General features: G+C 48.5%; 1 protein-coding gene across 2 annotated transcripts in view; it reads left to right on the top strand.

The window, feature by feature from the left end:
* Positions 1-18,298, top strand: part of LOC135235223 (contactin-2-like) — a 33,172-nt gene extending 14,874 nt beyond the window's left edge. The window contains exons 5-23 of one of the 2 annotated variants that reach the window (XM_064300502.1): positions 28-123; positions 706-918; positions 1,391-1,493; positions 2,971-3,152; positions 6,613-6,749; positions 7,126-7,255; positions 7,602-7,752; positions 8,141-8,268; positions 8,545-8,786; positions 9,165-9,285; positions 10,154-10,312; positions 10,442-10,591; positions 11,374-11,444; positions 11,977-12,211; positions 13,319-13,434; positions 14,511-14,697; positions 16,119-16,231; positions 17,080-17,248; positions 18,078-18,298. In XM_064300502.1, the coding sequence (XP_064156572.1) occupies positions 28-123; positions 706-918; positions 1,391-1,493; positions 2,971-3,152; positions 6,613-6,749; positions 7,126-7,255; positions 7,602-7,752; positions 8,141-8,268; positions 8,545-8,786; positions 9,165-9,285; positions 10,154-10,312; positions 10,442-10,591; positions 11,374-11,444; positions 11,977-12,211; positions 13,319-13,434; positions 14,511-14,697; positions 16,119-16,231; positions 17,080-17,248; positions 18,078-18,184 (2,810 nt within the window). In that variant the 3' untranslated portion in view covers positions 18,185-18,298. The remainder of the gene's footprint in view (positions 1-27; positions 124-705; positions 919-1,390; positions 1,494-2,970; positions 3,153-6,612; positions 6,750-7,125; positions 7,256-7,601; positions 7,753-8,140; positions 8,269-8,544; positions 8,787-9,164; positions 9,286-10,153; positions 10,313-10,441; positions 10,592-11,373; positions 11,445-11,976; positions 12,212-13,318; positions 13,435-14,510; positions 14,698-16,118; positions 16,232-17,079; positions 17,249-18,077) is intronic. The other variant, XM_064300503.1, reaches the window with a different exon arrangement.
* Positions 18,299-24,847: the final 6,549 nt, after the last annotated feature.

Below are 24,847 nucleotides of genomic sequence, written 5' to 3'. Positions count from 1 at the left end.
AGGTGTGTTTCCCCCCCCCCCCCCCAGATGTCCACCCCTTCCCTTCGGATCCCAGGATCCCACAGGCTGTGTCTGAGGGGGCAGGAAGTACCCTAAGCTGCCAGCCGCCAGCTCATTACCCAGGTAACCCTACTTCCTGCTGGGCGTAACGAGGTGTAGTGTTTATGGTTTTGGTTTGTTGAATTATTTTTTTTGTTTAAGTTAGATATTATTTAGCTGGTGAACACAGAGACTTTGAATGCTCTCATAGCAGCATGCACATCACAAGATATAGAAAAACAGACCAATGAGGACGAAGAGAATGTCAGAGAGAGAAAATATTAAATTAGAATTATATCTACATATAATCAACCCAGAATCAGGCTGAGAGCATTTTACCCAGAGAGCTCTAGAATGTACCGTCAGGTCATGTGGTAGCACAGGCACCCTTGGCCTGTTTGGGACCAGCCCAAGAGGCAGTTTGGGAGGCTGGGTAGATTTAGGGGAAGATTCGGAGGGGGGTTAACAAGGTCTGGGACTCTGTTGAAGATGAGCCAGTGACAAAAATGACTAACATGACCCGTCCATGATGCTGCAGGTAAAAATGATACATCTAAATGGGCTAGACAGACTGGTCTCCTCATCACACGCCTATTTTTCCACGTGTTCTTGCGTTCTCGTGCTCTTGCGTTCTCAAGTTCTAAAGTTCCACTCTCCGTCTTGCAGTCCTGTCCTACCGATGGTTCTTCAATGAGTTCCCCATGTTCGTGAAGCCGGACGGGGGCCGCTGGTTCATCTCCCAGGTGACGGGGAACCTGCACCTGGCCAAGGCGGAGCTTAAGGACACGGGCGACTACTACTGCTTCACGACCAATCACATGGACGTCCACACCAAGAGCGTCTTCAGCAGAGCCAATCAGCTCACAGTTCTGCCCGACGGTCAGCGATGCTCCTCCCCCTCAATGCATAACACTGTCTGCTCACATTCTTCTTTGTTTTCTCCGATAACAAGTTATTAAATTCATAAAGATTTTTAATTAAAGTGTGGCTGAAAGATTCAAACATTTCAGCATATTGCAACATTACAGCACATTGAAGCATGTTTCAACGGTTGTATGAAAGCGGCAGTCTTACACGCCCAAGTCTGTTAACGTCAAGAGGGTTTCAACTGGCAGGCTAGCTCTGGTCTTGAGTGAACAATAGTGACTGCAATGCTTAGCTGCTAATGATGGAGGAGGTTGTTGCAGGGATGAAATAGAGGTACAGTTGTCATCGGGAAGAATATACAAATGTGGAATTAAAACGTGAAAGTAAAGGTTGAGCATACTCACCTGTGTGATACCACTTTGTGCACTTTCCGTGTTCACTTTCTCTTTCTCTCTCCGTTTTCCCGTTCCCCCTTTCTGCTCAGCGAACCCCAGGAAGTCGGCTCCCAAAATCAAAGTGCGGTTCCCCCCAGAGACCTATACCCTGACAGGGGAGACGGCACGCCTGGAGTGCTTCGCCTACGGCAAGTGAGTTATACCACAGCACATAGCATACATCGCATAGCACATAGCATACATCGCATAGCACATAGCACATAGCTCATAGCACACAACACATAGCCCATAACACACAGCACACAGCATATAGTACACAGCACATAGCACATAGCACATAGCGTATAGCGTATAGCGCATAGCACATAGCACATAACACATAGCACACAGCATATAGTACACAGCGTATAGCGCATAGCGCATAGCACATAGCGCATAGCACACAGCACATAGCACATATCACATAGCACATAGCGCATAGCACACAGCACATATCACATGACACAGCGCATAGCACATAGCACACAGCACATAAACACATAGCATACAGCACACAGCACATTCATAACGCAATAGCGGTATTAATGCCTTGTATATGTGTGTGTATATATATAGAGAGAGAGGGAGGAATAGAGAGAGAGACGGGGAGGAATAGAGAGAGAGAGAGGGAGGAATAGAGAGAGGGACGGGGGAGGATTAGGCAGACAGACTGCAGGTTCAGGCTGTTCGCCTGCTTTCTTCATCGGGGAAACACGGCTGTTCACTTGGCAGCGCTAACGTTTCTGTAAACGAGCGCGCGGGTTATTCAGGGAGGACCCGTTAATCGCGGCTTCTATTCTCGGCCCCTCGGTCTCCTTCGGCTCCGTGAAAGAACGTGCGAAAGAAGAAAAAAAAAAAAAAAAAAACTATTTTTGGGAGGGAAAACAAAAAAACGAAAAAAAGCGAGCCGTTGTGGGTGCTCAGCAGTCCGCCCCCGAGCTGCCACAGATGGCCCCGCCGTACCGCACGAGGGTTTGCCAGGGATCAGAGAGAGCGCAACTCCACGGCTGCGCTTTGAGAAGCAGCCCGACTCTGGCCCACAGCCAGCAACCCCGACTGACCTCGGACATGCAACCACAGCCCCAGCGCCATTTGTGCACTCTCAGCAGTAAGGGTGCTGTGGAGGGACATCTGTACTCTTTCAGGAACACATTTCAGGAATGTACCCCGAAAGTACCTCAATGTTCTCTGTGGGAACTAATAAGAACCTTTTACAAGGAAAAAAAAGAGGTACAGATGAATTATGTTTTTGCTGGCTAGGGGTACATGTATGTGTACCAAGGTACCTTACAATTTTATGTATGTACCTTAAGTACAAATATGCACCTGGGGTCCCAACCCAAATGACAAATGCTTGTACATTTCTTCTTACTGCTTCTCCTGGGGGTGATGTCATGTTATTTAACACAGTTCCTAGAAATTATCAGTCAGACCCCCCATTTTCATGAGCCTCCACACACACATAGGCACACACAGACACTCACACATACTCACACACTGACACATACACACTCACAAACACACACCTCTGGCACATGATCATGTAGTAACTCACATATTGGAACGACACTACATTAATCACGCCCCCCTCTTGCCCCCACCCCACCCCACCCCACCCTTTTTTCACCAGCCCGGTCCCAGCCCTACGCTGGAGAAAAGTGGACGGCTCCCTGCCCCCCAAGGTCGTCCCGAGCGCGGACACCCCCACGCTGACCATCCCCAACCTCGGCTTCGAGGACGAGGGGACGTACGAGTGCGAGGCCAAAAACGCGGAAGGCCAGGACAGCTACCAGGGCCGAATCATTGTGCAAGGTAACGGCTAGCACCCCTCCTGGGGACTCCATTTACACACCCCTCCTAGGGACCCTGTTTACACACCCCTTCTGGGGACCCTGTTTACACACCCCTTCTGTGGACCCTGTTTACACACCCCTTCTGGGGACTCTGTTTACACCCCTTCTGGGGACCCCGTTTACACACCCCTTCTGGGGACCCTGTTTAAACACCCCTTCTGGGGACTCTGTTTACACACCCCTTCTGGGGACCCTGTTTACACACCCCTTCTGGGGACCCTGTTTACACACCCCTTCTGGGGACCCTGTTTAAACACCCCTTCTGGGGACTCTGTTTACACACCCCTTCTGGGGACCCCGTTTACACACCCCTTCTGGGGACCCTGTTTACACACCCCTTCTGGGGACTCTGTTTACACACCCCTTCTGGGGACCCTGTTTACACACCCCTTCTGGGGACCCTGTTTACACACCCCTTCTGGGGACCTGTTTACACACCCCTTCTGGGGACTCTGTTTACACAGCCCTTCTGGGGACCTGTTTACACACCCCTTCTGGGGACCTGTTTACACACCCCTTCTGGGGACTTCATTTACACACCCCTTCTGGGGACCCTGTTTACACACCCCTTCTGGGGACTCTGTTTACACAGCCCTTCTGGGGACCTGTTTACACACCCCTTCTGGGGACTCTGTTTACACACCCCTTCTGGGGACCCCGTTTACACACCCCTTCTGGGGACCCTGTTTACACACCCCTCCTGGGGACCTCGTTTACACACCCCTTCTGGGGACTCTGTTTACACACCCCTTCTGGGGACCTCGTTTACACACCCCTTCTGGGGACTCCGTTTACACACCCCTTCTATGGACCCCTTTAATGCACCCATTTATTATTAATAATAATAATAATAATACATTTTGTTTATACTGCTTTTTTCCAAGTGCTCTAACATGCTTTACTACAAAATTGATCAAAGTACAAAACCAAACAAAAAAAATCTGTTAAGGCCACATAGCAATGGAAAGAAATCAATCGAGCATAGCGATAAAATAGAGCAAGTGTGAGAAGATCTAAATGAGAACAACATCAGGATAATAAAGCAAAGTAACTAAAAACATAGGCAATGAAATTAGCAGGTGAATTTTATGTGGAAGGCAGTTATGCACACACTGGTGTCCTAAGCGCACTGAAAAGTTCGAATCCATTTGCAAATCCAAATGGAAGGCAGAGTACAGTTAGACCAGTGTCTGCGGACTATCTCAAGGGCTAGATGACTTTTTAAACCTCCGCAAGGCCAAAATGATTTTCCTTTCCCTCTCACAGTGTTCATTTGTCATGATGGTGGCATTTATACCGGGCTGTAGTTACTGCACAAGTGCCCAGTGCCTTATGGGTTAACTGTACTGGACGTTTTTTCTCCTATGAATATTAACGTGACGCGTTGGGTCATTTGCTGTCTTGCTGGGTTTAATAAAGAGATGGCTAAGAGTTCATTTCTGAATATAACGTCTAATTAGCTTTTTCTGTTCTTCGGAGCGCTTTTTAAATTAAGTCGCCCCGCCTGCTGGAACAAAGGAGACCTGTCTGAACTCGGGTTCCTCGGTTGGCCGCCCCCGCAGCGCTGCTCCGCGCGCGAGCGGACCTGCGGCCCGCGTGATTAACCTGCAGCAGCAGGGGGTGATGGGAAATGCTCGCGGTGAATATCAATGGAGGCCGCAGGCTGCACGCGGGACTGTGGCTGTGTTACTGACGCTGGTAACGCTGGCTGATTTTGTGCGTGTGGTTCCCCCCCCACCTTGAGCCGGCCAGAGGAGGACGGGCCCCTGTCCCCCATCCCCCCACCCACCCCCCCCTCCCCTCCCATACCCCAACCCAACCCCCCCCCCCCCATATTGAGTCTGATTCCTTCCCAGGTTTCTTCCTGCAAGTCTTCCTGGGAGAGTATTCCTCTGCCAGCGTTGCCTCTGGCTTGCTCTGTTGGGGGTTTAGGCCAGGGTAACCTGTGAAGCGTATTTATAAAAGATCCTTTGTAAAAAAAAAAAAAAGGTAAATAAAGTTTTGATCGATTGATTTGACTGTACGCCAGCATCTTCCCCGCTGGGCAGGCCTGGATTAGGATTCGTTTGACTAAATCAGTGAGTTACGATGCTGCCCTCTCCCTGCCCTCCCATTCAGTCTGTATCATTTAAAGTGACGGCTCTAACAGTCAGAGACTCTAAAAGATTAATAGCACCGCTTTCCCTTTTCAGAGACGCTCACAGCGTCTGCACCTGCTCTGCTTTTCTCTGTGCCATACCGGGACAGCGCAGGCAATGTGGAACGTACAAAATTTCGATGAAGAGGTCAGGCCTTCCAGGCCACCACGCCCTGTTATTTTCCCCTGCAGTATAACTGTCATCCACCACAGTGCAGAAACTCCTGAGGTTCCTTTGACCAGTCAGGGGGCAGACTGCACTCAAGAGCCCAGGAGACTGGAGATGCTGAGAATACAGATTTTTTTTGTTGTTTTTGTTTTTTTTTTTAATGGAAGTGGTGTTCCAGCTCGCCAATCTGTAGTCATGCACTCTTCTGCTTGCACCCTACTTATTTATTTTCCGAGTTGGCCGACGACGCCAAAGCGATTTTGATAGGCCCGGGCTGAGTCCGGAGGGCACTTCTCTGTTCCACACACCCTCGCCCTCTCACCGATGGCGGTAATGAGCAGCTGGCAGCCGTTGGGCTGCCCGCGATAACGTTCATCAGCACTTCAGCCGTCTAATGAAGTGCTGAAGACAGAGCGCTTCCCGCAACGACGCGGGGCCGGGATTCACGCTCATTTACTCTTTGAGCTGTGAGGTCACAAATACGCGGTTAGAGTGTTCTCAACTGAACATTCCGATGCCGATTTCACAGTCACTGCTGGTGTCTGAATGCGATGGAGTTCTAGAACACTGACTTAGAATGCAGAAAAAACATTCCAAAAACACAGACACTTCAAAAGGGTTAATGTGATGATTTTCACTGGATAACTGCTTGTAAAAAATGACTCATCTTCTGATGGTGTGGAAGTGTACTATCTACTACACCACCAAAAAGGAAACCTTTGATAAGCTAACAGTACAGTATACCCACATAAGGGTTTCTTAGAGCTCAGATATAGACTTTCGTAATAATGCAAATATGTGCCGATGTGAAATCTTCTTTATACTGCATAAAAACTTTGATTATATACTTGGCCTCAGGTCCTGTTTTTAAGCGCGGTTTACTGTGAAATGAACGGGGATGTGTGATATTTTTCCCGTAATTCACATTTTGAGCGATAACGAGGTGCTGAAGAGAGGGGTGTGAATGAACGTGATCCACTCTCTCAGGTTCGTACGTGCCCCTACGTGTCCTGTGTGAGTGCCCCCCCCTCCCCTTCACACACGCTCCTCTCCGTGTTCCATGCAGGCCCCCCCCCCACCCCTTCACACACGCTTCTCTCCGTGTGCCCGCAGCTCGGCCCGAGTGGACGGAGGTGATGAGCAACTCGGAGGTGGAGATCAGCTCGGAGATGCGCTGGAGCTGCGCAGCTGCCGGGAAGCCCAAGCCCTCCATTCACTGGCTGCGCAACGGCCTGCCTCTCAGAACCCAGGTAACCACGGAAACAGCATCCTGGTACCCGGGTCAGCTCAGAGCTCTGGTGACTGCGGATGCAGAACAATGACCCCGACTCAGGTCAGAGCATGGGTAACCACGGAAACAGCATCGCGGTACCCAGGTCAGCTCGGAGATCTGGTGACTACAAATGCAGTACAGTGACCCAGACTGGGGTCAGAGCACAGGTAACCATGGAAACAGCATCATGGTACCCAGGTCAGCTCGGAGCTCTGGTGGCTGCGGATGCAGAACAATGACCCCGACTCAGGTCAGAGCATGGGTAAAAATTAATCTCTCTCTCCCTGTCATTCTCTTTTTCTCTCTCTCCATTCCTCCCCTCTCCTCCCCTTCTTTTATCTGTCTGTCGTCAGGATCGAATCGAGGTCAACGGCGGGCAATTGCGGATCAGCCACCTGACCCTGGAGGATTCTGGGATGTACCAGTGCGTGGCGGAGAACAAGCACGGCACCATCTACTCCAACGCTGAGCTGCGGGTGCAAGGTGAGGCCCGGTTACCACGGCGATGTGTGAAGGTTCCGGAACTGGGGGCCGGGTTCATTGTTTAGAATCACCCAACCACGTCTGGACCCGTTTTCCTCTGCTGAACACAGCCAGCCGTAAACCACAGATTCTGCTGACTAAAGAGGGTCCCGAACTTGGGTCTGTGGCCTCTTTGAATCTCTTCGGGGGGTCTGTGAAGGGGACCGGGGGGGGTGGGGTGTATAAGGGGGGGGTCCATCCTCACTCACTCACACTGTCCTCTCTTCCCTCTCTTCCCTCTTCTCCTCTCCTCCGGGGGTTTTGGGGGGGGGGGTTTCTCCGGGCGTGCGTGTGACTCCGTTCCCAGTCCAGGCTCCAGATTTTCGGTTCAGCCCGGTGCGGAGGCTGGTCCCGGCGGCCCGTGGGGGGCGGGCGGTGATAGAGTGCAGCCCCCGCGCCGCCCCCAAACCCACCCTCTTCTGGAGCCGCGGCACCGAGCTGCTCACCAACAGCAGCAGGTGAGCCCCGCCCACAATCCTCACTGGCCCCGCCCCTCCAGCGCAGCTGGCCCCGCCCACAAACCTCACTGGCCCCGCCCCTCCAGTGCAGCTGGCCTCGCCCACAAACCTCACTGGCCCCTCCCACAAGCCTCACTGGCCCCGCCCCTCCAGTGCAGCTGGCCCCGCCCACAAGCCTCACTGGCCATGCCCCTCCAGCGCACCTGGCCCCGCCCACAAGCATCACTTCCGATTCCAACCTGGGGCGGTGTTTCACAAAGAAGGAGGGTTAGCTGGATAACTGCATTGAGTAAAACTCGGAACCCTCCAAAATCTGGAACATAGATAACAGGTTCAGTTCGCTAACCACTAATCCTACAGCCAGTTTAAGAGATTCGATTCCTCGCAGGGTGACGGTCACTCCGGAAGGAAACCTCTGGATCACCAACATCAGCCGGGCGGACGAGGGGAAGTACACCTGCTTTGCGGAGAACTACCTGGGCAAGGCCAACAGCACGGGGGTCCTCTCTGTCCGAGGTGAGCCCAGCTCCGCCATAGCACACAGTACTGCAAATTTAGCTCAGGTTTGTTTTTAGTCCAAATTTAGTCCAGTTTGTGTTACTGGAGTGTTCAGGTCACATGCTCTGTTCTCTGGCAACCATCACATACAGCTACTCATTCATAACGTCATTTCAAATGTGCAACTATAAACTTTTTATCTCTTTGGGTGTTCTCTGTGTTTGACAATGGCCACACACCCTGTCTTTGATTGGCTGAAAGTGTACCCATGGTCCGCCCTTCTTTCTTCTCCAGATGCGACCAAGATCACCCTGGCCCCTTCCAACGCCGACATCAACCAGGGCGAGAACGTCACGCTGCAGTGTCACGCGTCACATGACCCGAGCATGGACCTCACCTTCACCTGGTCCCTGAACGGGGTCCCCCTGGACCCGGAGAAATCCGGCGGGCACTACCGTCGCCTGGAGGCCGTGAGTTCTGACCCTCGTTCTGGGCACAGGGGCGCAGGACTGTCGTCCTCACAGAGCAAACCACAGGTTCCCAGAATGCATCGTTTTTGTATTTAAAACTTTGAAGAGTAGGATTTTGGAATGTTTTTTCTAAGTCAGTGTGTTCTAGAACTCCACTGCTTTCTGTTACCAGCAGTGATTGTGACATCAGCATTAGAATGTTCCGTTAAGAACATTCTAATCACATGTCTGTGATCTTACTTCCTTAAAGGGTTAAAGGGCAGTTGCTTCTATAATTTAAACTGCAAGTGAATTTATCTTCAAATGGAAGCATCTCTTACAGGAGATTCACATGTTAAACAGTATAATGTGAGGAAACCACTATTTAGCAGATTCTTGTGTCAAGAGTGTCTCACACAACTTCATCATATTTACAATCCCCTCCCCCCCCCCCGCCACCTTCAGAAAGAGACGATTGGTGACCTGCTGATTGTGAACGGCCAGCTGAGGCATGCTGGGAAGTACGCCTGTACGGCCCAGACGGTGGTGGACAGCACCTCTGCTGCGGCCCGGCTGGTGGTCCGAGGTAAAGGGGGGGGGGGGGGGGGTAGGGGTCCCGTGGATGATGCATGATACAGAAAGGTTGATTTGGACCACGTGTGGTGCTGCACAGTTTACACAAACGTGAGAATATCTGATGATCAGGGCAGACCAGGCATGTAGGGTTCTGGATAATGATACAGAAAAGGTGATTTGGACCTGATGTGGTGCTGTACAATTTACACAAACATGAGAATATCTGATGATCAGGACAGACCCATCGTCCCATCTAGGCTTGGGGTTCGGTGTCTTAGGCTGACCAGTACATGTCCTCTTTATGGGACTGAATCCGGGCAGAATTCCTAAATTCCCAAAAATGTCCAGGATTTTGGTTTGCCTGTTCCATGGACAGTATATAAATAAACAAATTGCCCAATGTTACGTACGTTCCTTTTACAAATTATGTACCGAACCCCTGTCCTCTTTTTTAAAACCAGATATGGCCACCTACTGTATCTAGCACAATTTCAAGCCTAATTTCAAACATCCCAAAGGACTTTATCTCTCGAACATCTCCCAAGGGTCCGATGCAAGCTATTCCACACATTAGCAACCTGTCTGTGTAGAAAACGAAAACCACTGCTTCCATCCAAGAGCAAATATTCAGATATCGATCCACCGACACGCTAAGGAAATATCTGAGGGCTTCTCCACTCATGCTGATGCTGCACGGCGCTCAGAACATTACCGGTATCGATTCCGCCGTTTTCAGACGTTAACCGCGACGGAGATGAGGAGTCGTCCGTGTCAAGGGCACGGAGCTCGGCTGTAACGCACCACACGCATGCCAAACAGCCCTGCGATTCCCACCGCGCTCGGCGTGGAGCTCACTGCCGCGGTTCTGCCTGCCACAGGTCCTCCGGGGCCACCAGGGGGCGTAGTCATCAAAGACGTGAACGAGACGGTGGTGGAACTGGGCTGGAGCCGGGGCTACGACAACCACAGCCCCATCGGGAAGTACGTCGTCAGGGGCAGATCGCCTCTGGCGCCTGGCTGGAAACAGATGAGGACCGGTAGGATTTTATTCAAATTTTATTCGTGAATCTAATCGTGGGTAATCGCCTACATGGAAATTCTGAGGAGAAACAGGGATTCTTGATTTGTTGAGACTGTTGACCTTGTTGACCCGTGTGACTGCGCAGACCCGCCCACCATCGAAGGAAACGCAGAATCGGCGCACGTGATTGGCCTGCTGCCCTGGATGGACTACGAGTTCCAGGTGGTCGCCAGCAACATCCTGGGCAGCGGGGAGCCCAGCATGCCGTCAGCGACGGTGCGCACGCGACAGGCAGGTTAGAGCGACCGGGACACCTGCCCCCCCCCGAACCGTTCTCCCCCCTGCCCCCCCACTCCCACCCGCCCCCTCCGAGCCGTCACAATCCCACCAACCCCCACCCCCCCACCCCCCTCCGAGCCGTTCTCCCCCATCTACCCCCCCACCCTGAGTCGTCACCTGACCCCCCCACCCACCCCGAACCGTTCTCCCCACCCGCCCCCACCCGCCCCCTCCGAGCCGTCACAATCCCACCAACCCCCCCCCCCACTCCGAGCCATTCTCCCCCATCCCCCCTCCCCCGCCGTTCTCTCACCCGACCCCACCCCCCCGCCCCCTCTGAGCCGTTCTCTCACCAAACCCTACCACCCTCCGAGCCGTTCTCCACCCCCCCCCCTCACCCCCCCCCCCCCATTTCGAGCCATTCTCCCCCAAGCCGGTCTCTCATCATAGCCTGCAGGCGCTAGCTTCTCAGAAAGGTCCGGAAGGTCTGGCACCACAGGCAGGTTCGCTCTGCACTGCTGCACAGAATTAAATTAAGAGCTGACTGGAGCCTGTGCTCTGTGTGGTACAGAACTGCGCTTCGAAACCATCCGTGTGAATACTTCTTGAATACACTGTTCATTGTGTTTGACTCCAGATGGTTGCTATTTTGTAATGATGCAGTGGTGTGTGTGTACTGGTGGGTTTACTTTTTCTCCTGTTATGTTTGACTCCGAGTTTGGAGTTTGGCTGTAAGTCCCTGTTAAACTCTATTTATTTTATTTTTTGTCTTAAATTTATTTTCTATTGAATGTGCAGCTCCTACTGTGGCCCCCAGTGGACTTGGAGGAGGAGGCGGAGACCGTAACGAGCTCATTATCACCTGGACGGTCAGTGTGTGTGCGTGTGTGTGTGTGTGTGTGTGTGTGAATGTGTGTGAGTGTGAATGAGTATGTGTGTGTGTATGTGTGTGTGTGTGTGTGTGTGAGTTGTGTGTGTGTGTGTGTGTGTGTGAGTTTGTGTGTGAGTTTGTGTGTGTGTGTGTGTGTGTGTGTGTGTATGTGTGTGTGTGTGTGTGTGTGTGTGTGTGTGTGTGTGTGTGTGTGTGTGTGTGTGTGTGTGAATGTGTGTGAATGTGTGTGTGTGTGTGTGTGTGTGCATGTGCGTGAGTGTGTGTGTGTGTGTGTGTGTGTGTGAGTTTGTGTGTGTGTGTGAACGTGTGTGAGTGTGAATGAGTATGTGTGTGAGTGTGTGTGTGAGTATGTGTGTGTGTGTGTGTGAATGTGTGTGAGTGTGAATGAGTATGTGTGTGAGTGTGTGTGTGAGTAGGTGTGTGTGTGTGTATGTGTGTGTATGTGCGTGTGTGTGTGTGTACGCATGCAGTGTCTCTAATGTAGGTACACACTCACGTGTGTATTGCAGCCCGTGGCCAGGGAGTACCAGAACGGGGACGGCTTCGGCTACATCCTGGCCTTCCGCAAGCGTGGCGCCCCCTTGTGGCTGGTGGAGAGGGTGGCGGGGGCGGACTCCACGCGCTTGATCTACAACAACCAGAGCCTGTCCCTCTACTGCCCCTTCGAGGTCAAGATCAAGGCCTACAACAGCCAGGGGGAGGGGCCGTTCAGCCAGACCGCCACGGTCTACTCCGCGGAGGAAGGTGAGCATTGCGCAGACGCGCCGTCCGACGCAAAGGACTGTAGGAAAACGTTCGTGTGGTCGCCCCCCAAGTCGTGTAAAATAATAAAAAAAAACGCCAAGTAGGACGTTAGCAGCCTTAGCTGCCTTCTGTTGTCGAAGCTGCTCCAAGCTTGGTGGCTTCATTATGGTTCAGCTTAAAGCACTGCTAAATCTGCATATTCTTTCCAGGGGAAAAACTGGTTTTCCCCGCCACTGTCGCCTTAGGCTTGCTCCTGTGGGGGTCTAGGCCAGGGTTGTCTGTAAAGCGTATTGTGACAACTGCTGTAAAATACGCTATACAAATAAAATTTGATTGATTGATTGATTGATTGGAAAAATTGCTACTGTTATCTCCCTTGCTCTCTGTGTCTCACCCTCTCTCTCTCACTCACTCACTCTCTCTCTCTCCTTTTATGTAATTTTTTGTCTATTTTTTCTGTGCGCACTTTGGGCCCGCTTTATCAATTCCAGCAAACCACAAAGTGTAAAAGTATTTTTTGACAAACAAACATGTCCTTAAACTATTTTCAGGCTTTGGCAATGGTAAAAAAAAAAAAAAACCTACCTTGTTAAAATGTCGCGACAATCATACTCTCTCCCAACCAAACCAAATCACAGCCTTAGAAAATAAAGTTACATTTTTTTTGTAATAAGAACTAGCTGGGAAACCTATCTAAGCATTTTTCTGTTAAAACAACTGCCAGAGTAAAGTAGTATAGCTGAGGGGGAAGCAATCAGACCACACCAGCATTCGCTCATTCAGGAAGGCTGTCATACCCTGACATCTCCACCAGAGGGTGCTAATGGCCAGCTACATCCAGCATAATAAGAGTATACAATTATAATATTGATTTGCGCATTACTAGATTACTAGACTTACTTACAGCTTGAGTGCTAAGAGCATTGTGCCAATATTTGTGCACTTGTAAGGATCTTATTTGTGTGTGTGTGTGTGTGTGTGTGTGCTTGCATGCACATGTGCGGTGAGTTTGTTTGCACTTGTGCATGTGTATGTGTGTGTAATACCTTGAATTTAGACATTTTAAATAAATAAAAAACATGCCCCTGTTCTCTATCTTTTCGTTAGAGCCCACCGACGCCCCCCGGAGGATCAACGCCTCCTCCCTGACGGCCTTTGAGATCATGGTGTCCTGGGACCCCGTGGAACACGTGACCCCCTACGGTGCCGTACAGGGCTATGAGGTAAAAAAAGAATAATAATACATTTAAAACAGCCCCCCACGTCAATATACACCTTTCATCATTTGGTTGCCTTAACCCTTTAAACTGCAGTTTTGTTTTTGTTTTTTTTTCAAAATTCTATGTCAGCGTTCTAGAACCCTAGAGCGTTGCTTTCATATACCAGCAGTGATTGTGACCTCAGCATTAGAATGTTCAGCATTAGAATGTTTTAATCACAGATCACATACTCGTGATCTCACGCCTTAGAGAGTTAATGTATACGTGACACCATCGGATTAAAAACGAATGATCAGAGAGCTCCTCGGAGACCCCGCCTCCTGGTCATATCTGTCGTCATGGATACGCAGCGAGGTCAGCGTTTTTTGTTTTAATCATGAGGTGCGATACCGCAGAGGTACCAGGGCCCTGGACGAGAGCCACAGTATCGCGATGTTCCAGTAGATAGGGTCTTCTTCCAGTGCGGCTGCCAGGTGTATATGGCAGGGTAATGTAGCCTCATCTATCAGGCCGAATTGATAGAGCAGGACCAAAGTGCGTGCAGAAAGCATGGACAAGCGATGACATAAAATGAGATAGATAGAGAGAGAGAGAGAAAGAGAAAGAAAGAGAGAGAAGGAGGGAGGGAGGGAGAGAGAGAGACATGAGAGAGCAAGGAAGAGAGAACAGCTACAGGGACAATAGCAGTTTTTCACTGGAAAGAACAGGTAGATTTAGCAGTGGTTTAAAGTGAACTAAAACAAAGTTTCCATGTTAATTTTAGTGAGGATTGAGAATCCTGTAATGATACATACTATCCCAATATGGGGTCCTGTGTGTCCCTGAGATCCAGGGTTCTGAAGGTCAGGTAGGTAACACCAGTGTGTCCCTGAGATCCAGGGTCTGAAGGCCAGGTAGGTAACACCAGTGTGTCCCTGAGATCCAGTGTTCTGAGGGCCAGGTAACACCAGTGTTCTGAGGGCCAGGTAACACCAGTGTTCTGAGGGCCGGGTAGGTCACGCCTGTGTGCCGTTTCAGATTCGGTACTGTAACACCAGTGTTCTGAGGGCCAGGTAGGTCACGCCTGTGTGCCGTTTCAGATTCGGTACTGGCGCCCCCAGGACAGGCGGGAGGCGGCGGACCGGGTGCGGACGGCGGGTTTGGAGACCACGGCACGCGTCTCGGGCCTCAGGCCCGTCACGCTCTACTACGTCACTGTCCTGGCCTACAACAGCGCGGGAACCGGGCCCCCGTCCCCCCAAACCTTCGTCACCACCAAGAAACCCCGTAAGACCCCCCAAGCTACCAAACCGCCTTCTCAAAGCCTGCGGGAGTTAAGCTGGTATGAAGCATAGGACCCCAGATATCAAACCTGGGACCCCAGATATCAAAACTGGGACCCCAGATATCAAACCTGGGTCCCCAGATATCACACCTGTGACCCCAGATATCAAACCTGGGACCCCATATATCACACCTGTGACCCCAGATATCAAAACTGGGACCCCGAATATCGAACCTGGATCCCCAGATATCAAAATTCCCAGATATTAAACCTGGAATCCCAGATATCAAACCTGGTATGCCAGATATCAAATTTTGGACCTTGAATATCAAACCTGAGGCCTCAGATATCAATATTTGGACCTTAAATTTCAAATTTGCGATCCCAGATATCAAACCTGGAATCCCAGATATCAAACCTGGTATGCCAGATATCGAATTTTGAACCTTGGATATCAAACCCGAGACCTCAGATATCAATATTTGGACTTAAATATCAAATTTGCGATCCCAGATATCAAACCTGAGAAAATCTCTCTCCTTGATTTTAACTGTGTGCAAATAGCCAGTTATTTCACGTTTTCCTCTGACCCTTTTGGTGCCAGCGTGAGTAGAAACCAGCTCAATAAGCAGGAAGCCCAATTTAAAAAATAGACTCTTTCCTCAAGGAAATGCTGGTGAGCGAGCGGTCCAAACGCGCTGCCCCCAGAGTAAGGGTGATGACTGCAGTGTGGAGGTGCATAAAGCACGCTGCGGGATTCACACCCTTAAACTGCAGTTTATTTATCAATAAAACCCGGATTACTGCGGCCATGTGTCCTGAATTACAGCAGATCACACCCACGAGGCGGAGAAGATATTAAGAAGAAATCGCGGTTCTTTTAGACCAGTGCTGTGCGCTACTGAAAAAAAAAATGAGTGCAGCAGCTGGTCATTTGGCTGTTTCAAACTCGCTGCCTTTCTTTTAACAATGTAGGTCAGCCCAGATCGCGACACAAAAGGGGGTGGGGGGGTGGGGGGGGGTCAAAGTGGGTGGGGAATGCAAGGGTTGTGCAGCCAATCAGACACAAGGGGCTAATTAGTCACTGTAAGGGAGCAGGTGTGGAGAGCCAGGACCTGTAAGAGTGCGATGGGATCTGAATTAATCACAGCGAGCCTGGGCCGCATTTATAGCTTCTCGACTGAAGGACAAGCAGGTCTGCTTGAGTGCATCAATCAGAACACTGGGCTATTTTTACATTTCATTTGATCCAATGAAAAATTGCTTCCTCCCTGTCCATCAACAACACTTCCAGCTGAAACTTTCATCCACGAGGGCTAGCTCTAACTAATCTCCGTCTGGCTTAGCTTTGCAAAGAATTTGGGCTTGCATTGTCAGAATGGTGGGATTTAACTTCCTGTGTTATTCCCACGTTCGCGCGCAGCACCAGACCGACCCCCCGGAAACGTCTCCTGGAGGTCCGATGGTTCCTGGGTGACGGTGATATGGGATCACGTCAAGGCGCTGCAGAACGAGTCAGCTGTACTGGGATACAAAGTGAGCACAGTTTACCCTGTGTGTGTGTGTGTGTGGGGGGGGGAGGTACGTGTGTGTGTGTGTGTGTGTGTGTGTGTGTGTGTTGGGAGGGGGGGTACATATGTGTGTGTGTGTGTGTGTGTGTGGTGTGTGTGTGTGCGTGTGTGTGTGTGTGTGTGTGTGTGGGGGGGGAGTACGTGCGTTGTGTGTGTGTGTGTGTGTGTGTGTGTCGGGTGGGGGGGTACGTGTGTGTGTGTGTGTGTGTGTGTGTGTGTGTATGTGTGTTGGGGGGGGTACATATGTGTGTGTGTGTGTATGTGTGTTGGGGGGGATACATATGTGTGTGTGTGTGTGTTGGGGGGGTACATATGTGTGTGTGTGTATGTGTGTTGGGGGGGGTACATGTGTGTGTGTTCTGCTAAAACTCTCGTGTATATCAGGCATGTCCAGTTTTACCCGAAAAAGGGCTATTGTGGCTCGCAGGCGTTTGTTCTTGCCCAGCACTACAAAACTCGATTCATCTAATTAACTAATTATGGTCTTCGCTCAAGACCTCGACAAGCAGAGTCAGGGTTCTCAGTGCTGAATTAAAACACCCCGGCCCTTTTTGAGATAAGACTGGACACCCCTGGTCTGTATGACGCATAAAGAACACAAACAGAACGGCTGAGGAAACGTGAGTACAGGAGGCTCCCTGCAGCAGGGTAAAGGTTCGGGGCAGGTAAGGTCCAGGTTCTGATGGGTTTTCGGTCCCAGCTGTGTCCCGTCCCGAACCCGTCCCGCACTCCCAGGGTAAACGCCTTCTCCTCTGCTGCCTCCACCTTACCCACCCCACCCCCCACCCCCCCCCCCCACCCCCCGCCTCCCAGATCCTCTACAGACACGAGGGGCAGCACGCTCTCAAAGTCCTGGAGAAGAACAGGAGGTCCATCAGCCTTCCACTGCCCAAGGACGACAGCCACGTGGTTCTGGAGATCTGCGCCTGGGGGGAGGGGGGCAATGGACCCCCCCACGAGACCATCGTGTCCCGGGACTCAGGTGAGGTGAAATCTGAGGGGTGGGGGGAGGCTGGGGGTCGGGGGGCAGGGATGGAAGGGCTCAAGATAAATGATTGTTGCTTGTTTGACCGTCGTTCACTGTAAACACAAGTCACACGATACTGAACACACCACCTCAGCATTTGTTCTGTACGTAAACGAAAAGCTTCTTTTTTAAAACTGCACCTGTGAAAGAAGAATTTTTGCTTGTGAAGAGAGAAGAATTATCTACAGTGGAGAGTTGATTAGACAAAATTAGACATTATGCAAGGTGTGAGAATGCGAAATGTGTGGCTGCTCTGTCATGGATTACTCTTGTCTAGAATGAACAGTGTGGGTGATGAGCAGCTACATTAGGGTCCAGTGTAGAATGGATTACTCTTGTCTAGAATGAACAGTGTGGGTGATGGGTGGATAAAGCATTAGGGTCCAGTGTAGCATGGATTACTCATGTCTAGAATGAACAGTGTGGGTGATGGGCAGCTACATTAGGGTCCAGTGTAGCATGGACTACTCATGTCTGGAATGAACAGTGTGGGTGATGGGCAGCTAAATTAGGGTCCAGTGTTGTGATGAATCCCAAGGTTTGGTTCTGAGTCAGTGACAAGTCAGTCTTGCAGTGAGACACCTGATTGGCTACAGCATCACACAGATAGGGCGGGATTCCTTTCCCTCTCATTCCACAGAAGCTTCTGGTCATGAAAGTTTGTTTTTTAAAAACCAGTGAGCTAGGCATCTCAAACTATGAGATTATGGTATGCCCATTGTTGTGTATGTCCTGTGTGCCTGTCTCTTCTGTCATTCTCTTAAAGTCAGCTTCTGTCTTTCAGGTACAGGAATGATGGTTCAGAACTCAGCCGGACTCCTCGGGCTGAGCCACACCCTCCTGTCCACTGCTGCTGTATTGCTCTCTCTCATTGGCTTAGGAGGGCTCTGACTTTGGCCAATCCCGCACTGGATCCCTTTGACAACTTTGAGCCTATTGGTCAGATTCACTTGACTTAATTTATAGACTGAAGTGGCTTAGTTGGGGAAGGGGAGGGGAGGGGGGAGGGGGAGTGAAGGGAGGAGGGAGAGGGTGGAAGAGAAGAACCTTTTGTTAATTTTATAAGAAAGAAAAACAAAAAACAATTTGTACGTTTTGGCTTGTGCTAGCTTCACAACACTTGGGAAGACATGGGAAACCATAAAAAGACTACATGATTGTGATTTTATAAATAACCTACGTAAGAACATGCCTTATAGGAATGACATGATTGTCTTATTGTTTTGTCCCTTCTACGGAGCTAATAATTCATCGTGTAGTGCCCGGTATGCCTCTGCTTGCTTCCCGCTCTTTCCGTTACCTGGGAAACAAACAGGTCCATTTCAAACCCCAAGGCCACTCGACTGTTCACGGCCAGAACAAGAAGAGGCAGGGGAGCGTCTGTGAGCACAAACCTGCAGTGTTCATTTCTATCGTAGCGTTTCTCTACAAACGCTTTTTGTCTACGAATATTGCTCGCTTTTCGTGCCAACCTATCGTTACCCGGCCTATACACTTCTACCACAGCTGCAGTACTTGATTCTGATTGGCCCCGAAAGACGGCTGATCGTTCATCGATGACCTGCCTGGAGAAACGTTGAAATGCTCTGCAAAGTAGTTCCGGTTAAAGAGGCCTTGGCACCATTCCAAATTAATGTGCAAAGCCCATTCAACACTCAGTCTGAAACAAACATTCAATTTACATCTGGAATTAATGGCAAAAGAGGAACTATTCGACAACAACAATGTGGTGCCACAATACTTCTGTTTAACTGTATTTGCGTGTTGAGTTATTTCTGTTGTTGCTAGCTGTGGTATGAGCGCAAGCTGTTCAGTACTTCAGTGTAGTTAACAGCCTATTCACTTTGTTTTGGGGACCGTATCTGTTGTAATCTATATTCATACAATTGCACAGCCTGTCATAAGTTTTTTATTTAACACAAACCGCTCTGGTTTAGTGAAAGCCAAAGTGTTCAGAAGTCTAATTTCATCCATGTTTTTTAAATTAATTTTTTTTACATGATTCCATTAAGGATTGTTTTCTTTTTTCCCTTTGCTACAAAGGAAGGGAGGGTTTCAGTGTTGTTCCCTCGCCTTGTACTCAACAGTAAATCCTCTTGTCGGTTTGGGGCCTGTTGGTGGCAGCTGCGTCTGTTGTGTGGGCTTCCTGCGCAGTGACTGCAGCAACTGCGTCTGTTGTGTGGTCTTCCTGCGCAGTGACTGCAGCAGCCTGGTCTGTTGCGCAGTCTTCCTGCGCAGTAACTGCAGCAGCTACGTCTGTTGTGTGGGCTTCCTGCGCAGTGACTGCAGCAGCTGCGTCTGTTGCGTGGGCTTCCTGCGCAGTGACTGCAGCAGCTGTGTCTGTTGCGTGGGCTTCCTGCGCAGTGACTGCAGCAGCTGCGTCTGTTGCGCAGTCTTCCTGCGCAGTGACTGCAGCAGCTGTGTCTGTTGCGTGGGCTTCCTGCGCAGTGACTGCAGCAGCTGCGTCTGTTGCGCAGTCTTCCTGCGCAGTGGCAGCCACAGTTCAGCTGGAGGCCTGCAGAGGGCAGAGAGGCAGTTTGACCACAGACAATTAACAGACAGGCCTACGGTCGCCATTTTGAATTCAGACTTGGGGAGAAAAGCTAAAGTTAGGGGAGAAAAACGCCAAAGAGAAGTCGTGTGTGGAGGCGAGGCGGTGGACGGTGTGTGGAGGCGAGGCGGTGGATGGTGTGTGGAGGCGAGGCGGTGGATGGTGTGTGGAGGCGAGGCGGTGGATGGTGTGTGGATGGTAGCTGTGCTGCAGAATCGCTGCTCTCAGACGCAGCCTGCTCTCATAATCATCCTTTAATGGCCTTTATCGGCGGGGACTGAAGACAAATGAGCAGTCTGTCCTACATACGTACAGCGCAGCGTGTCGAGGGACCTGCGGGGGGAGACACACTCAGACAAAGTGTCCCGTTCGTTATATAAGTCTGCACTTATTTATTTATTTATTTATATATTTACCTATTTATTTTTTATTCTTTCAGCATCAGGGACACTGTAATGTAGTGTAATGCCAGGCAGTTCTGAATTCTGATGCATAGGCGTGAATTTTATCATAGCAACGGCAGATTGTAGGCTGATGTTTATCGGTAGACTGTGAACATGTCAAATAATCTTGAATAATGAGTATTAATGAGAATGCCGAACACTGAATATTAATGAGGAGGCCGAACACTGAATATTAATGAGGAGGCCGAACACTGAATATTAATGAGAATGCCGAACACTGAATATTAATGAGGAGGCCTAACACTGAATATGAATGAGAAGGCCTACGACTGAATATTAATTAGGAGGCAAAACACTGAATATTAATGAGAAGGCAGGGAGAAGGTAAGGCCTGATGAGCTCAGTGATGACAGAGTTGAGCCGTGCCGAAAACAGCATACTTTCCTACTATTGTGTATAGTATAGTACAACTTGTATGCTCAATAGTGGGCAAGCAAGCTATTTCGGGCTTGGCCTTGAAGTTTTAATAATGTTTGCAAAGGCTCCATGACGCCTGAAAGGGAACCTGTGCCTGGAAGTAGGTTGATGATTTTATTGGCTGTGCCTGAGTGGGGCAAATGCTTTTGACCAATGAGAAACCTGTTTGAGTTTGTTCCCTGTTCCCCAGAAACATTATTTTGTGCAGTGTCTCTGTAGCGGCTGCAGTACAGTCCTTTTACTGTGAAAATGCTGATCAGCCGGGACCAAGATGTTTTGGTATCTGCCAAAAACGAACGTCATTCTGTTTTTCTGTCTTGATTCTGTCTGCGTAGGTCATTCGTAACCTGGCATTTGCAGCTGATTTGTCCCACACAAAGAAGGAAGTTGAGTTGGGGATGTTTCTGCAATCGTGCTTCATGTGTTACATAATGACGATTAAAATGACTTTAATGGAAAAAAAGGAAATGAATTAATGATGTTGAGGTCAACCCATAAGGCCGGTTCTGTTTTTGATGTGGAAGGTTCTGGAAGTGGTCACCAGACAACATACGCCTCACAAAGTCCACACAGTTATGCGCACATTACTGTTATCAAACTGTCTTTATTCACAGCTACTGGAAAAAATAAGATCAAATTATTACTGTAACGTGTCTTGGTTCTCGCCATTGATAAAGGTGACAGGCTGCACAAAATGTTAGTCTTTTTTATTATTTGATTGATCTGCATAAATAATTTTTTTATGGAATTAGGGTTTTGTAGAAACACGCACAAAGACATTTGGTCCACATAGCTGTGAATGTTAACACCATGCGGTCATTCCTTGATTTGCATTGCCTGTTTATACATTTTAGAAATATTTAAGAGTCATATTGCTATGTATTACTTATGTATAACCCATTTGTATTTTAATAAAACTAATAGCAAAAAAATATATATATTATTAAACAGGTTTTTATTTTGGTTGCTGGATACAGGACATCCAACTTGTCAGATGAATAAAAATTATTTTGTATCTCTCTCTTTCCAGCTCTCAGCCCAGTCACAGCAGGGTGTATGAATACGAGTGGGTTTGCGTGCATGTGCAGTTGAATGGGAGTGTGTCCAAACATGTGAGCAGTGTGTAAATGGTAATTGGTAAATGGACTGCATTTATATAGCGCTTTTATCCAAAGCGCTTTACAATTGATGCCTCTCATTCGCCAAAGCAGTTAGGGGTTAGGTGTCTTGCTCAAGGACACTTCGACATGCCCAGGGCGGGGTTTGAACCGGCAACCCTCCGACTGCCAGACAATCGGTCTTACCTCCTGAGCTATGTCATGTGTGTGCATCTATCCCACAATTCCTCATGGTTACAGAGATGGCGATGACGTTTCTGCGTGTATGTCAGGCAAGCTCCAAGCGAGTCGTTAGCACACACGCAGGCAGAAATCTGGATCGGACCGAGTAACCCGCTAGTAATGGCAGCAGTAGCCTGTAACACCAATAACGAAAACGCCAAAATGTTTTTGCACATCTAAACCACGGCTTCCTGTTTTTCTGGCAGTTACATAACATCCTTTCATTACATTACATCACAGGCGTTGGGCAGACGCTCTTATCCAGAGCGACTTACACAACTTTCAAACACAGACTTGTCACCATGACATTTAATACATCTTTTTTTTTTTTTTTTTTTTCCCCAGAGAGGATTGTTTTTTGTTTTTTTCCAGCACCCACGGACAGCATGTGGTTTTGGGAAGTTCGGCTGTTCCCCCATGACCACGGCGTGATTTCGGATGTCGAAATCCACGCCCACTCGACTGACTACTCAGGGCGCAGCTTCCTGTCCTGACCTCAATGCACATGACGACAAAAACACGACTGTACAATTGGTATTTAATACCTGAAAACAATCCCTCCTGAAAGAATCCCTCTGAGGGACACACATGACCTTACTGATCAGTAGCTCCTCTTCTCAAAGGGGGTGTACCCTTTAGTAAAAAGGTTGTACTTACACCTTCTGATAAAATATACATAGGAAATAGAACTGTATATGTACTGTAACCCCAATGCTTTCATGGCCAGCATGAAAGCGTAGTTCCCTGATATCCCTGATGTAAATCATGTCTGTTCCATTAATAATGTGAGCAACTGTACGCCAGCTTCTATTGACTATTGGTTACTAATATTTACAAAGCTGATTGTAAACCCATTTTGGGTTTCTCTTCCATAAAATAATTAAGAATTTCAAAAACAAACTCATTTTAGAATTCAAGATACAAGAAGGACTGGTTACCAAAACAATTCTGCTTTATGCGATCTTGTTAATATTGGGATAATTATGGTTTATTGCATATTGTACTAAAGTACATGGTGAATCCACAGCAGCAGCATGATATTCTGTTTTGGACAGGCTTGTGATATCCCATATTCCAGCCTATAGTCAGGACTGGCAGGGTTCAGGGATTTTTCTGGAACAGCCTGTATGTTTCCTTCTGTCTCTAAAAAAAAAAAAAAGTCAAAGTTGCATCTTATCTCGATGTGCCAATTTTCTTCTTCTCTGTAGTGCAGAAAAATGAACACAATCTGTCCCTGTAAGCACCAATCTCCCCTGTACTGGATAACACAGAATTCAGAACAAAAACCACCCATCTTAGTTTGGCAACAAAGAAAAAAAGAATATCAATAGCGATATCTTATCGTCCAGTACAAACAACACAAGAGAACAAGGATACATGGTCCTTGCCTTATGTAAGCTCACCGATCTTACGTAAGCGCCTTTTCTCTCTAAAAGGAGATTTACCTGAAGTGGGCCTTCAGTTTTCAGATTTAAAAAAAAATTAAACGGTGTATTAACTGTTTTAACAATTTCAGAAGAATGAGTCTACTGGACTCATGGAATCGGCAGATACAATATGAAAATGAATACTGTATTATAAGAATGCATTTTAGGTTTCTAATAAAACTGATTAACTGATAATTCAACAAATACATAGTCAACATAAACATCTTGAGAGAGCTTGTGGCATGTTTTCATCTCATGGTTAATGATAAATTCAAATAACTGTGATATGAATAAAAATATGAATCGGGATCTATGTTTAGAATCTTATCCTTGCATTTTGAACTATCCTCCTTGGACTTGTTTATTGTCTGAGTGAAAGTCAAAGAAGTTTCACTTGCATAAATAATATAGTGACTAAAAGCAGTGAGTGGAATAGCGTGCTGTTGTCTCTTTGGTGTGGCATGTGACTTCTGTTCATAGCACATGAAGCGGATGAAAACCATCCCTATGGCCTCCAATATCCTCTCTTGTGACTCTTAAAGACAGCCAACCCCAAAAAGTATTCTGTACATTAGTCATATATGCCAGTATGTTATTCATAATGGTAGTGATTCCTCTATGAAGAACTAGACTTTTAGAGACGGCCCAGCTGGATCAGATGTAAGCAACTACACGTTGAATACAGAAGATCACGTTATTTACCAATTTATTAATCAATTAACCGATTCACCAATTCATTAATATGGACCAATATTCAGGTAAGGTTTGCACAGGCTTGAACACATAAGGGGTGAATTTTCTGCAGAATGACCCCATGCTGGAGGCTGCTGATTATCTGTCCTCCATTCCACAATCACAGCCCTACATTCCTGTCTGTTTACATAACGATGAAGATAAACGCATCATCACTGCCATTTATTGCAGGCTAAAATGAGCAATAATGAAAGCAGGTATCTGGAGTTTTCCCACCTGCCAGCAGGGGTATGACCTTTGAACCCGGTGTGACCTTTGAACCCCTTTTATCGTCGGTCTTTAAAGCGCTGGGCAGCGTGCCATCTCGGCGCATCTCCCCGCAGCCTTGGGCAGAACAAGGTAAGCGCCGTGCCACGTCGTGTTTATTGCCGAAACCGAGCGGTGATTCTGTACGTCGTCCACGGTTTTATTACGAGGTTTTTATCGGGCTCGATAAACTTTTGCCGCAAATTAATGTCGGATGATCGAAGCGGAGTAATAAATTTTGCCCGTGTCTGCTCGGGCAACGCAATAAATAATATCTACAGCCGTTTTATTGGATTATTGGATTATATGTTGTACCTTCTTAAAATTCTAAATGGTAAATTAAGTTAAAACAATGA

Source organism: Anguilla rostrata, chromosome 11 (genome assembly GCF_018555375.3).
Source record: "Anguilla rostrata isolate EN2019 chromosome 11, ASM1855537v3, whole genome shotgun sequence".
NCBI lineage: Eukaryota > Metazoa > Chordata > Actinopteri > Anguilliformes > Anguillidae > Anguilla > Anguilla rostrata.
Note: the sequence above shows the minus strand (reverse complement) of the source record. Positions and strands in the feature narration are given on the sequence as shown.